General features: G+C 41.9%; 1 protein-coding gene across 1 annotated transcript in view; it reads right to left on the bottom strand.

Moving 5' to 3' along the window:
* Positions 1 to 15,129, bottom strand: part of LOC134327097 (FERM and PDZ domain-containing protein 1) — a 37,150-nt gene that overhangs the window by 10,076 nt on the left and 11,945 nt on the right. The window contains exons 3-9 of the mRNA XM_063009176.1: positions 11,260 to 11,364; positions 9,353 to 9,519; positions 7,851 to 7,953; positions 7,391 to 7,436; positions 3,927 to 4,031; positions 1,639 to 1,734; positions 301 to 426 (exon numbers count right to left, since the gene is read on the bottom strand). Of these exons, the coding sequence (XP_062865246.1) occupies positions 301 to 426; positions 1,639 to 1,734; positions 3,927 to 4,031; positions 7,391 to 7,436; positions 7,851 to 7,953; positions 9,353 to 9,519; positions 11,260 to 11,360 (744 nt within the window). The 5' untranslated portion in view covers positions 11,361 to 11,364. The remainder of the gene's footprint in view (positions 1 to 300; positions 427 to 1,638; positions 1,735 to 3,926; positions 4,032 to 7,390; positions 7,437 to 7,850; positions 7,954 to 9,352; positions 9,520 to 11,259; positions 11,365 to 15,129) is intronic.

Raw genomic sequence — 15,129 nt, 5'->3', positions numbered from 1 at the left:
TTCAGAATACAGAATGGTGTGACAGCTCTAAGTTCATGAGTGCTGATGCAGTGCTGACATTCATGGCAAAACTAAAGAATGTTTGGTTTGCTGTTAAAGCTTGGGCTCTTCAGTGACCCTTAACTTGTATGTTATTCTCAGAATTTAACACGTTTCAGAAAACCGTGGCTATTACACATGATTTTGGCTTGTTAACATTGTCACTACATCTTTACATTGTCCATATAAAACTATGAATGTGAAGCCTACATTAACATCTAAATTTTAAGCTACGAGTCTAAACTAATGGAATGAAATTACCTCTTGAATCAGCTCATCCTCGTGCAGCAGGAACAGTTTAGCAATGCTGTACTGTTTCTCAAGCACCAGAGTGAAATGCTCGATGCGCGTTATGGCCAGCTTCTCTTTCAGAGTCATTACAATGTCCTAGTGGATGAACAAGCAATAAACATGTTAAACACACACACACACACACACACACATGTGGATTCATGTTTTTTATTTATTTATGCATTTTCTTCGCATTTTCTCCCGATTTTAGCATGCCCAATTTGCCTTCCGCTGCTGGGGATCCCTGACTGCATTCGAGGAGGGTATATTGGAGGGTATATATTGCTGCTCACGCCTCCTCCGACCCGTGCGCAGTCCTTAGTGGACCCTTTTTTTTCGTCCATGCATTCTCCACAGGCGCCTCTATCTGCTAATCAGGGTCCTTGCACAGCATTCGAAGACCACGCCCACTTAGTCCAGGTATCCTGCACTAGCAGACACGGTGGTCAATTATTGTCTCAGTCTCTGCCGATGGCACCCAGCTGACCGGTGGCAACGCCGACATTCGAACCAATGAGCTCAGAATCTCGGCGCTGGTGTGCTAGCAGAATATCCCGCTGCGCCATCTGGGCACCGATAATACTGACTTTTAACACACTTAATTGTGTTGAGGATTTCATTTGGGATTTTTGCTATTTTTTTACCATCAATTCTCTACTTATGTACCTGCAATGACAGAGCAAAAACAGTTTTTAACATTAATTAAACATCCAAAACTGAAAACTCTTTTTCACAAAAGTATTTAGACCCTTTGGTGTGGTCGGGTGGAGCCGATTTGCTCTAATTATCCTTTAGTTATTTTAGGTCTTTAAGGACCCACAAGTTACACAGCAATTTTAGGACAAAACCCAGAATTGTGGACCTACAGAACTGAGCAGCATGAATATCCATATAACAGCTGCCAACATTATTAAAAAGTCCAGTTTCACCAGCCTGACCAGGTCCTTAACAGAAATAATCCTGGATGAGGAATGACCTCTTGACACAGCAATACTGACTCCTACTGACTGGTCAAGGCACCGTTACTACAAAGGTACAGTGAAGGAATACAAGGAGAATAGCGTGGTTCTGCGTATTTGCTGAGACTCTGTAAGAGTCCACTGGTCGGAGGAGGTATGAGACCCACCCTGTGCCGTTCTTCAGTCAGTGAGGGTGTCATGTACCCGGCAGAGGTCACTATAGTGCACAGGGGGATTTAGAATATCCAAACTGGGACAGTGCAAAAAGAAGGGCTGGTTTGTCCACTTTATTCACTAAACATTAGCATCACAGAGGATACAGAAATATGGAATTGTGGGATTTCTGTACCTTAACAGTTGTTTTAGGTTCAAATTTAAAGGCTTTGGTCTGGCCGTTCTCTAAGTAGACTTTCAAGACGTTTGGCAGGAAGAGCAGAGAGTTACCCTGGAAGCCAAGAGAAAGAAGATATAATTATATTTTGAGACACAAGAATCGTTGTACAGAAGGAAAATGTTCAGTTGTATGCAAATGTTTTGGCACCCCTATTTTGTTGATTGTTATTTCTGATAATTATAATGATAAGTCATTTCCAATTCCCGAGAGTGAATCTGTTGCCGCTTTTGCACAACCCCTGATCTGATCAAAGAGAGGCGAATCATTACACGCCCCCTCCGACACGTGTCTAATCTGTGGCCGCTTCTTATCATGTGACAGTGTCGGGTTCCCACACAGCGCTGTATCATGTACAGAGAGCCCCGCTAGACTTCATGTGCTCCCCCCTTCTCTTGGAGATCGCATATCGCAGCTGCAGCAGGAAGAGACCCCGCCCGATCTTCCATCCCTCAAACATGTCCATTTGTGTTTGTGTGAACATCTACCCAGGTCGGTTACTCTGCTGAGATTCTAACCTGCGAGTGCAGAGTTCAAACACTTCACAGTGGTGTGCTGGCGCATTAGATCGCTGTGCCACAACAGTGCTCTTGTTAAAAAAAAAAATAAAGTAATATCATAGTGGCAGCATTCAGTCACTTGTATAGATCACAGTAAGTCAAACCGCATCTTTCAAGTAAATCATGTCACTCGTTAATTATGATTTGGCAGATGTTTACATCTGGGCTGAGTGGAATTTACCATTAACTCAAATAAGCCTATGGAATAAACTATATTCTATTTTAATGTAGCCTGGGTGCTGCACAGACATGCCCAGACTGCTCTAAATAAACAATTAATTTATTACTTCATGCATTATTTATGAAACCTTTTAAAAATGAAAATAGCCCAAGACACTCCCTTCCTTTCTCCTCTCTCATCCTGTAATGTTTCCAGCTTTCACTGAGTCATGCTCACTAACTTCACTTTCTATCGGTGGGTGCTTTGAGTCTCTTCTCAATAAGTGTGGACAACGTCTAAACAAGCACGTGCCATAATGGATTATTACAATCACAGAGGCAGCGTTTCTGAGAAGCATCTGTATTCCTAAAATAACATCTGTCCCATATATTATGCAGGGTAGCACTGTTGCCTCACAGCAAGAAGGTCCTGGGTTCGATCCCCCGGCGGGGCGGTCCGGGTCCTTTCTGTGTGGACTTTGCATGTTCTCCCCGTGTCCACATGGGTTTCCTCCGGGTGCTCCGGTTTCCTCCCACAGTCCAAAAACATGCAGTCAGGTTAACTGGAGATACAAAATCACCCATGACTGTGTTGGATACTGAACTTGAACTGATGAATCTTGGGTAACCTGTAACTACCTGTCTTGTCATGAATGGAACCATATTGTAAAACATCACCTTATCCTAATAAGCAAACAAACAAACAATTATTAATTATGACCATGTTTTAAAACTGCTTTATCATGGTCAGGGTTGCAGTGGGTCCAGTTTTCTCAGAATTACTGACCACAATGGAATAACACAACCCAGGCATGATGCCAGTTCATCGAGGGGCCTTGGCAGCCCCTGCCCCCCAAGACATAGCCGATCATGTCTGCTTGTAGACACACAACTGGCTGATGCCACCACTGTGGATTCGAAGCCTGGATCAAGCGCCACTATACAATTGATGTTATCTTTGGGGAGTTTATTAAATATTAAGTGTATTAATATTAGGTAAATATGAATACAAACAAACAAAAACAAACTCTACATTTGCTGTAGAGGTTGTATTAACTTTACACCCAAACTGTAATCAAGCTCAGCTCAGATAATCACAGTCTGTTGAGTGTTGTATTAATTATGACAGGCCTAACGGTAAATGGAAAATATACAACCACAAACACACACCACCATTAAGTAACATGAATAACAGGCTAAATGTCTATGCTAGAGCCCTAAACGTTCACTTCCCATGTATTCGGCTTCACTTTCTATCTACAGTTTTCCATTAAAAGAGACTTAGGTGTGGTTTCACAAGGCTGTTAGTCTCCAGCTCTTCATCTACAGAGCACAAATACAATCACTTTACTTCTACCAACCCACAAAGACACAATTATACATGAACTCATGCAAGGAGGCTCTGTTTTCCTACTCAAACACTGGAATGGTTTACCCACAAGCACAGACACTCACATATGTGAACACATATGCGAAGCACACAAAGACTAAGATAGAGACCACAGCTGAGTAAAGCGTGCATCAAACCTGCGAGTGGCCGTTTACCACCACTTCCTCAGCGAAGCGCACCTTAAACGGGTTGGATTTTAGCTTAGCCCTCTTCTCTGGGGTTATGAAGGATGACTTCGGCCCCTGACACACACACACACACACACATATACACACACACGATTCCTTAATGAAACAGACAAAATGCTAATTATAGTAATGAGTAATTAGTTTAATCGTTTCAATAGCTGCTGATATTTAGTTGTGGGACAGTGGTAGCCTAGTGGGTAGAGCTTCGGGATATTGAATGGAAGGTTGTAGGTTCCAGTCCTGGCACTGCCATGCAGCCAGTGTTGGGCCCTTGTGCCCTTTACAATCTACAAGCTTCAGGGCACCGTACAATGGCTGACCCAGAATATAAAGTAGAAGTAGAATAGAAGAAACATTTTATTGTACTGGACATTTGTAGATGTATTAATTATACGTTAAGGTGTTCCAAGTGTCCTATATTGTTTTTATTATTATACATTTTTTAACCCCTGTCCATATACTCTTTCTGAAGCTACAGTATGATACCTATAAGTAATACCTATGGTAACCATAGCAACCAGTCCGATGGTATGACAATGTTGTCAAGCACATCCGTACAGTTTTATGGTTGCATCCCAAATCACGTGGCATATGTTAAACACTACGTTATGATTGGATTGGTAGTAGATACATGTGAATATTGTATACCATCATACACTATATGGCCAAACGTATGATGTGGACACCTGACCATGAGCTTGTTGGACATCCCATTAATATGACCCAACAGGTGGCGCAGCGGTAAACACACGCTAGCACACCGGAGCTGGGATCTCGAATACATCGTATCGAATCTCAGCTCTGACTGCCGGCTGGGCTGAGCAGCCACATGAACAACGATTGGCCTGTGGTTCATATAAGGGTGGGGTAGTAGTAAGCCGGATAGGGACCTTGTAACTGATGCAACTACGACCTCTGCTGGCTGATTGATGGCGCTTGCACGGGGCGGGGAAATAGTGCGTTGATCAGGGTTGTGTCTCTCTGTACACAGTGCTGATCCGCATTAGCACTCGCCTAGTGCGGGTGAAAAAATGCATACGGCTGCTGCCCAAGTGTCGGAGGGGGAGTGGGTTAGATTCGTTCTCCTCAATGAGAGCGGGGATCGGCATTAGTGGAGAGGAAGCATGATGAAATGATGGGCAATTGGACTTGCTAAAAGTTGTGAGAAAAAGGGGAAGAAATGGAGTTAATGTGCACAAAGTACTTCTGAATTGTCGTTTAGGAAATGCAATTCCACCAGTTAACTGCCAGATGGCGCCAGACATTCAAACTGTACTGCTCTGGCTGCATCTGGCTGCATCATGACCTTCAGTTCAACCTCTTGTTAAAAAAAACCACAACCTGATGACAGTAGTGCACATAATCTGGGTCTAGTGTAGGAGTGTTTGTACTTTCTTTATTTCCAAACACAGAATTCTACATTTTTCATTCTCCATGAGATCCCAGTTTGCTCTGCAGCACTAGAAATCAGTGTCTGAGCTATTGTATCACTTATGTAGTTGACTGTTTATTTCTTTACTGTATTTGTTAAAGGAAAAAATAAGTTTTACACTTTAAGTGTTACAGTTGTGTTAAAATTAATGTTTAAATAAGAAACTTTTACACTGTCAGCGAACACTTGCTGGAAATCTTTCCCACGTTGTCCTTTTGAGTTTCATCCATTCTCATTTTACATTTTGAGCACGTTAAATATCCTGGAGTCTTTAAAAGCGTGCACACTTAGCGGAAAGGAAAGGAACGAAGCAAAGAACACTAGTGTAGCTCAAAAGCCCTAATGCACAATATATTTTCCAGGCAATAACGAATTTTGCAGAAATCTCCCCTAATAAATGACTAACTGTTGCCATAAGAGGTCATTAGCAGTTCTGTCTGAGCACTCGTGTAGTGAACACCATTTTTTCCAGTTAATGATCAGTCATTTGGCAAGTTTCAAATCATCACTCATCAGCCATGTAGCGTAGAAGACTATTAGAGAAACAGCAATAAAATGTGTGAATTCATCTCGATATGTGTCAAAAGATAGGAAATTACCGTCGATTTTGTTGGCTGCAAGTAAGAAAGTAATCACCAGAAAATTGTTGTCTACTGAACCTCCTCAAATACATGAGTGGATTGATATTGTTTACGAAATTTTTATTATGGAAAAGCTAACATATTCCTTAAGAGTTCAGAAGGACAAATCAGATCAGATTTGGTCTAAATGGCTAGATTATATAGGACCCCAATGACCAGACTTTGTTTAGACCTTAATGACCTCCCCATCCTCTTCTTTCTGTTTCTATTTTGAAGTAAGCCTCCCCATTCACACTGTAAAAAGCTTTTAGATTTGAAACGGTGATTTAATCATAAGGGAAAGTCGAAAATTCTAATGTCGTAGTTTTTTGTAATAATTTCAACACAAAGCCCATACATGTATATACCAGCCTTGGCTCTTCTAACAAGGCTTATTGCTTTTGTATTTTAGGGGTCGCCATAGCAGATCATCCTGATACCTGATCACAGTTTTTACGCCGGATGCCCTTCCTTACACAGCTCTCGGTATTTTTATTGAGGCATGGGACCGGCACTGGGAGCACATTGACAAGTGCACCTGCCAGTGTCTCTGACACTGATGCTGGATGAGAATGCCTGGCTCAGGCATAAAATAAGTTCAGGGCTCTGTGCAGTCCATTGTTATTTTGGATCTAGCATTTTGTGTAAAAGGACACGTTCATGCTGAAAGCCTTCCTCAAACCGTTGCCACAGGAAGCATTTTTTTAATTATTGATTTTTTACTTTATACCTTTTAGCAATTGGTGTAGCTGAAACACCTAAATTGAATCATTGGCAGGGCAGTGTACATAATTTTGGCTATAGGCGATGCTGCTACATGAGCTGTTGTAGCCGAACGACCATCCTGTCTGTGTTAAACTAGCATAGTAGCGAAGGCGTTTATACCAGCTGCAGCAGCGCCTTCCATCTATTACAAGTTTAGCATCTGTAGGCAAGGCAAGTTTAATCTGTAATACACACCTTACTCCTGTTCATTTTGATTGTCTGTTCATTTCATGTCATGTTCATGTTTTACAATGGCTTTATCCTGGTCAGAGATGCTGTGGGTCCGGTTTCCACAGAATCGTTAGGCAAAATGCAGTAGCACACCCAGGACAGGACACCAATACATCCATCCCCTCAGACACAGCCAATCAGGTCTGCACGTAGATGTATGTAGACCGGCTGATATCGATTCACCGCTGGGGAGTTAAACCACTGCACTAATCGAGTGTGCTTGTGTGTTCAAAATCAGAGCCAATCAGGTCCTTCTCATATCTTTTTATTACTGTTTCTCACTTAGTGTGGCTGTATTTTAGTGGTCACTATATCATTCTATTGTGTGTGTGTGTGTGTGTGTGTGGGTGTGTGTGTACACTCACCACTGTTATTCTGAGGACTGTCACTGTTATGGAGTCCTGACATTCCCTAAATACGACAGAGATAAAAAGAGAGAGAGAATTGCAATGTTGCATTTACACTCATTTATACATACGTGATGCAGTTGGGTGGTCGGTGTGACGCTTTTTATGTTCCCTGGACAAATTACTAATTGTTTATGTTTTGTTTGTTGTTAAAGAAAGAAATGGGTTTGAGGTTAAGGTTTTGGGCCGGCCACTGGAGTTCCTCCACACCAAACGCATCAAACCACGTGTGCACAGTCATGCGGAAACAGGAGACTTCCCTAAACTGCTGCCAGTGGGTGTGGGTAAAACGCACAAACTTAATAACTACTAGAGGTGACCTTATACTTTGGTTGTGATTGATTTATTTTCACTTTGAATCTTGAGTTTATGTCATTTACACACACACACACACATGCTAATGCACATCCTGACATACTTGATGACGTCCACCGCTTGCTTTGTGGACAGGTCTTCAATGGCGACGTTGTTGATTTTGACAAGCTGGTCACCAGGTAAAAGTTTGCCATCTGCCGGGCCCCCTGCAACACACACACACACACACACACGTGTACAGAAACACGTCCTGGTGTCCACTAAATTATTTAGTTACAGCACATAAAGTTAATGACATCTACCATTGGTGGTTGCACTGGTGTTATAGGTGACTGCTGCCTTTCATTCCACTGCTAACTACAACTTACTGTTTATCAGGACTAAACGAGTTCACAATATTAATGGATGAACACCGGGATGGACAAAAACATTCATTCATTAAGTTATTGTGTGCTTTACCACCGCTTTATTCGAGTCAGGGTTGAGATGGGTCTGATTCATTGTGTGAAAAGCAGGAAACACCCCAGTCCATCACATGTTCACACTTAGAACAGTTGTCTTTGGACTGTGGGAGGAAACCAGAGCTCCCGAAGCAACCAATACAGACCATGGAGCCTGGCTGAGCTGGGGAATCAAGCACAGGACCTTCTTGCTGTGAGGAAATGGTGCTACTCACTCCACCACTGTGCCGCATTATTATAGAACGATACATTATTCTAGCAATTAAGAAGTTTCTTGTTGCTTTGCTTCTATACAGGTCCTGAATGGTTTGTGGTGGAGCCTTCCTCTTAAAGTTCTTAGAAAAGTAAAGTATGTAGAGATCTACTTTCCAGTCTACACTTCAGAACTTACCCTAAAGCTTCAATCATGTGCATGGAAGGAGCTCAAGTTCATCCTGGTGTTTATTAAACTTATTATTTAGCATTATTATGGTGACATGATTAATGTGGAACATGGGACATTAGCGGAGAAAAGTGTTTGCAGGTACTGTTGTAGATTCCATACTGCAGCACTTCCCAATCTTTTTTGTACCACGGACCGGTTTCATATAAGATATAATATAGAAATTTGACGGACCGGCGGGGGATGTAAAATAGAAGAACTATAGAATGGAAATTCGGTGGGAACCCTGAGCTTTTTTTGCTGCAATGAGACGCTGCTCACACCTAGTGGTGATTAGAGACACTAACACCCCAAGAGTATTGGAAATTGAATCGCTCTTGTAGCGATTTATAATTCTTTATTCTTTCTGTGCAGCCCGGTAATAAATGACCGGTCCGTGGCCCGGGGGTTGGAGACCACTGTCACACTGTATGCAACAGGCAGCAGACGCTGAGGGTCTTGCTCCTATCGCAATGTTTGTCGCTCCAGGGTCCAGTTTTTGTACTCCTTACACTAAGTTGTGCATTGTTTTTTTATATTGAAGGTTTCTGAATGACAAACACTCATGTATTGAGGTGCTTGTTCAAGTCTGTACTTCATTTGTGACTGATGGGTATTTAGCACTTCTGTGAACTGTAATTGATCCCTGCTGCAAGCTGGCACTTGGAACCCTTGTTACTCTATGCTGTGTGTGTGTGTGTGTGTGTGTGTGTGTGTGTGTACCTGCGACAACCTCCTGCACCTGCAGCGGTGCGTGAGTGGTGATGGTGAAACCATGGGACTTGAGGTCAGGGTTGAGTGAAATCTGAACCGTCACTCTGATTGAGCAGCTTCTCTGTTCCTGAGGACTGCCATCGGCTGCCTGTCCATCATCGTCCAGCACACGCTCTCTACAGACACACACGTGCAAACCTATTAGGCTCACAAACATACTTGTGAGATGCCTACTCAGATAAGGTCACATAAAGGTCACTCTATTTTAAATAGGATGTCCAACAAGCTCATGACTACATACATAGTGTATCTTGGGACAGTGTTTAGGACTTTGGACTATTAATCAAAGGTTAAGCATCCATTGCAGGTCCTTTGAGCAAGACCCTTGACCTTCTTGGCTCAAGGGGGGTCGTATTATAGAAAACCCTGCAGTCTGCTTCCAACTCCTTAACAAGCCAGGATAATCGAAGGTGCTAAAAAAATCATCAGAGCGTGAAATCTGAGAGCACTTCTCCATACAGACTCTCCCAGATCCTTCAGGTTTATAGATCCTTTCTTCTGGATTCTCATCTTTTACTCACGTCAAGCTTTTCAGGTCATGGGACTGGGATACCTGTGATAAAAGCTTGATTCCTCTTTGTTTATTGAACCATATTTGTGTGGATTTAGATGTATATTTTGATGTATTCCTTTTACACCAAGACCATGACCAAGTGCTTCTTGCTAGAAATCTTTATTTTGTCCTACTTGACCAAAGAACCTGGCTCTATTCAAAGTTCCAATGGAGTCTAGAGAACTCTAAGCACTTACTTACTACTATACGTAGGGTAAAACTATATTATAAGATATAAATGCCTTGTTCTGGCACACCTTTTACAGCCTATGTTAACATGGAGGTGGCGTCTGATGTTTGTTTGTTTATTAGAATTTTAACGTCATGTTTTACACTTTTGGTTACATTCATGACAGGAACGGTAGTTACTCATTACACAAGATTCATCAGGTTACATCAAACACAGTCATGGACAATTTAATATCTCTAATTCACCTTACTTGCATGTCTTTGGACTGTGGAGTACCCAGAGGAAACCCACGCAGACACAGGGAGAACATGCAAACTCCACACAGAAAGGACCCGGACCGTCCCACCTGGGGATCGAACCCAGGACCTTCTTGCTGTTAGGCGACAGTGTTACACACTTAGCCACCGTGCCGCCCAGGTGGCAACTGATCGTAGATTTTGAGAACTGGTGACATAAGATTAGTACCACCTTTCACAGACACTCATCTGCTTTCATGTGTTAATTAATGCGATACAGATTTTGTGATAAACAGAACTGTCTGAAAGGGGTTTGACTGGCTTATAAATGATCTTAGTTAAGGGTTAAATTTATATTTTCGGTATGAGGTTGAGCAACTTAACCACAGGAACATTATTACCTATTTTACCAAGGGTGTCAATAATTCTGGAGCAACTATTCCAGCTCATGTTTTCTATAGAAGTAGAGGGTCAAGTTTTCTACAGTTTATTTATACATCCTGATTTATAAGGGACATGAACAAGTGTAAAACCAGGGCTGATTTTAATCTGTATAAACAGGTGCTTATGGTACCCAAGCCACCAGGGGCCCCTATGATTGTATAAGTGTTTTTTGTTTATTAATGGTCAAAAGGGATGTAAGATTGTTACCACAAAGATGATGAAACGTTTCAACTTTTCTGCATATGATGTGTATTTGCTGCACATAATTATAAGGAAGACACTTCCCTCTCTAAAGCAACACCTCCAACACACGTATTTATTTCATTAAAATGACTAATTAATTAATTTTACTAATTGATTAGGTGGTTACATAACAGTGAATCAACTAGTTGACTTATCATGTCTGTCATTAACACAAACACGTCTAACGTACCTGCTGGTGGATTCTCTGGAACGACGTAGCCATCGTCCCACCACCTGCTCCACCCTGCTGGTCCTGCGTGATGGAGAGCGGCTGCGATCCCTGTCCTCCATTTAGCTACACACACACACACACACACACACACACAAACACACTTACACAAGTTAAATATGATACCATGCCTCAGAATGAGTAGAAATGGCCATTTACAAAATCAGGGCCACTATCTGAAAAATCTAAGTAAGCTTATCGATTGTTAATGGATTTCATTATTAGATTTTACAACAATTATTGCTACAGTACAAAATCCACTTTGGGTACAAGTTAGGATGACAATGCACATAATGAAGACACTGCAATAAATAACACATGTGGTAATCATTAAAAAGACACCGAAACTGGATGCCACCAAACTGAGCAGTTTGCACAACATTATTGTCATGTTATTTGCAAAATGAACACACATTTTATTAGGCTTTATGTTTTTATTTCATTGCACTTTAATTTTTACGACCACTTTATCCCAGTCAGGGTTGCAGTGGGTCCAGTTTCCCTGGGCGCAAGGCTGGAATACACCCCCCTTAGCCGTAACCTGGATCTCAGTGGCGCAATACCAAAGCGCATTGTGTTTTTATATTGTTTGCTTCTTTATTATTGTTGTTGTTATTTTCAAAGGTAAAGAGGGTAAATGATTCGACTGTTAACTACTAAACTACAGTTTGGAAGTAGAAAATCAAAACAAAAATTCAATTCAGAACCCCTGCCAACACTGTTACACTTTAATGACATTTATGACATTTGTTTTCATATTATTACTGGAACGCAACCAGTTTGTTGTGAAACAAATCGTTCATATTGAAAACAGGCTGTTTTAAATAAAACAAATAAGGTGTAAGGATATTCTGCTAGAACACCAGCGCCAAGATTCTGAACTCCTCGGTTCGAAACTCGGCTTTGCCACCGGTCGGCTGGGCGCCATCTATCGGGCATAATTGGCAGTGCCTGCAGCAGACACGGTTCTGCTAGGGCGGGATGACCGGACTATGTGTGTGGGGTCTTCAAACGCTGTGTAAGGAGCCCGATTACCAGATAGAGAGTGCATAGGTGAAAAAGGGTTCCGCTAAGGGCTGCGCACGGGTCGGAGGAGGCGTGAGCAGCAATATACCCACCTCAACTGCAATCAGGGATCCACCAGCAGCGGAAGACAAACTGACTACACTAAACTGGGAGAAAATGGGAGGTGTAAGGATGTAGGGATACGTGCAAGCTTTTCATTATTGCACAACACAAAAAATATTTATCTGATAATGGACTATAATAGCAGTATATCTTTGCATTTCTCATTAATTTTGTACGGTGTCTGCTGAGATGTTTCTGGCAAACAAAGAAAAAACTGGAAGGACAGTTTGGCTCATTTTATTTTAGTCAGATTTCATTCATCTTTACCCTAACCATCAAAGTTAAGCAGTCCTGAAAGTTTCAGTTGAAAGGTTTCTGAGCTTTAGGCTTGAACCAAACCACAGTAAGAGCTGCTGATTATAAATGGACTTTTAAAAAGTACTGAAGCTACACAGAAAAATATTAGGCAAAAACAGGATTCATTGGAGGGTGGCAAAGTTCAAGATAACATAAAAAGCATCTGGATGGCCATGAAACCAAAGTAGGACTAATAAGCTTATGCGTTGGGAAATAAGCACCCTCTCCGAGCAGGCTGATCGGCCCAATAAAGTCCAGTGATAAGATAAGACTAGAGAACTAAATTAGCTGCAGAAAAACAATCGCCGAGTTGAAGGAACAGTAAGGAACGTCATCCCTATTGTCTGCGCAGATGATGACAGATGGTGACGATGGATGGAAATTAAATAATGGGATTATGTTTAACCCCTAGTATAACCCCACCTCTTTAGGGTTTATGCTCATGGGTGCCGCCTTCCAACCCCCACCATGTTTTATGCAAAGTGCTATCTATACCTTGCAGCAAGTTCAATAAAAGGCAGTCCGTATACCGCAGCATGTTTGGTCTGATGCATCTCTCCACAACACACCCACAATGCCGTGGTTCAGCAAATTGCTTTCTGAGGGGAGAGAAGCATGATTGGAATCACTTCCATTTCCAAAGAGATCACGTTCTTTATCCTGTATTCGGGTTTACATGTCCACTTAAAGAACACCATGGACTATCACACAGATCCCAGCGGGCTCTGACAGACAATTTGGTGCCTTTTGCTTTAGAGAGAGAGAGAGAGAGAGAGAGAGCGAGAGAGAGAGAGAGAGAGAGAGAGAATCTCTCTATCAATCTACTGTATTATGATGGTCTCAGGTTTCACTACATCTGGACTGCACCATCCATCTGTCTGCAGGCTGCCAGTTTTATCAGCCATAAACTTCAGCAACAAAATATAATTGCTCATGAATGTAAAGCTAATTATATTATCATTATTTATGATTTATGGTAAGCACATTAATGAAGAAATGATACAATACTTCATCTAATTAAAACTATGTTAATAATTCATTATTTTTATATACTGGCTGTTCACTGATTTTACAGCGTGTCTGTATGAATTTGTGCACATTTAGTCAAAAAGTCATTTGTAAGGTTAACTGGTTTAAATTTATTTCGTGGAACTGAGGTCAGGGCTCCTTATAAACTGTCTTTTTGTGCACAGTCATGCTGGAACAGGAACAGACCTTCCCCAAACTGCCTGAATGCATGTGAAAAAAACATATAATTTCTAATATAACTCTTATTAACCTGTTACCAATGGGTGTGGGTAAAACACCCGAACTCAATAATAAAAAGTGAAGTCTATATACTTTTGGTCACTTAGTAAACTTTTATATTAGCCAGGGCACTTTATTTAATGATTGTGATAGAAAAATCAAATAGCCCTTCTCTTTATGAGGTCTACAATTATGGTAAACAAATTAAAATAAAGTTAAAATAGCAGTCAAAGGCCACTCAGGTGGCGCAGTGGTAAAAACACATGCTGGAACACCAGAACTGGGATCTCAAATACATCAAATAAATGCCGGCTGGGCTGAGCAGCTACATGAACAACGATTGGCCTGTTGTTCTGATAGGGGTGGGATATTAAGCCGGATAGGGACTCATAACTGATGCAATTACGACCTCTGCTGGCTGATTGATGGCGCCTGCACAGAGATGAGAAAAGAGTCCTCTTAGGGTGTGTCTCTCCGTACACAATGCTGAGCTGCACTGCACTCGTCAAAGTGTGGGTGATAAGATGCATACGGCTGCTGCCCACGTGTCGGAGGGGGCGTGGGTTAGCTTCGTTCTCCTCAATCAGAGCGGGGATCGGCATTGGTGGAGAGGAACCATGATGGAATTGGGCAATTGTACGTGCTAAAAGGGAGAAAAAGGGGAGAAAATGCATAAACAAAATATATATTAAAAAAATAGCAGTCAAAACAAGCCAGAGCTCAGGTGGTGCAGTGGCTTATTGCGCAAGCCAGCCACCGCTGAGATCTCAAGCTCACGGGTGTAAATCTCAGCTGTATCGACCCGGTCGGTCGTCCAACAGGCACAACTGGCTGTAGGAAAATTGAAATGGATCTCTCATTGCAGTTGCAACTGCATACTCTGCTGGCATATGGTGCATCCTTTAATTCAGGGATCAAAGTGGGTGACTCTCATAGGCAGTGCAGCTCCCCGTCTCTGACAGGTGAATAGAAGTGGCACACATTTCCATAGACACACTTTAAACCTTGTAGAAGGTTCTCACAGAGAGGTGGAGGCTGTATATTAATGTCCATGGTTTTGGAATAGGAGATCTAACAAGCTGGTCAGGTGTCCACATATTTTAGCCATATAGTGCATGACTTTAGGTAGCTGGCTATTCCAAAATAAGCAAAAGAAAG

The sequence above is a fragment of the Trichomycterus rosablanca genome, chromosome 14 (assembly GCF_030014385.1).
Source record: "Trichomycterus rosablanca isolate fTriRos1 chromosome 14, fTriRos1.hap1, whole genome shotgun sequence".
Classification (NCBI taxonomy): Eukaryota; Metazoa; Chordata; class Actinopteri; order Siluriformes; family Trichomycteridae; genus Trichomycterus; species Trichomycterus rosablanca.
Note: the sequence above shows the minus strand (reverse complement) of the source record. Positions and strands in the feature narration are given on the sequence as shown.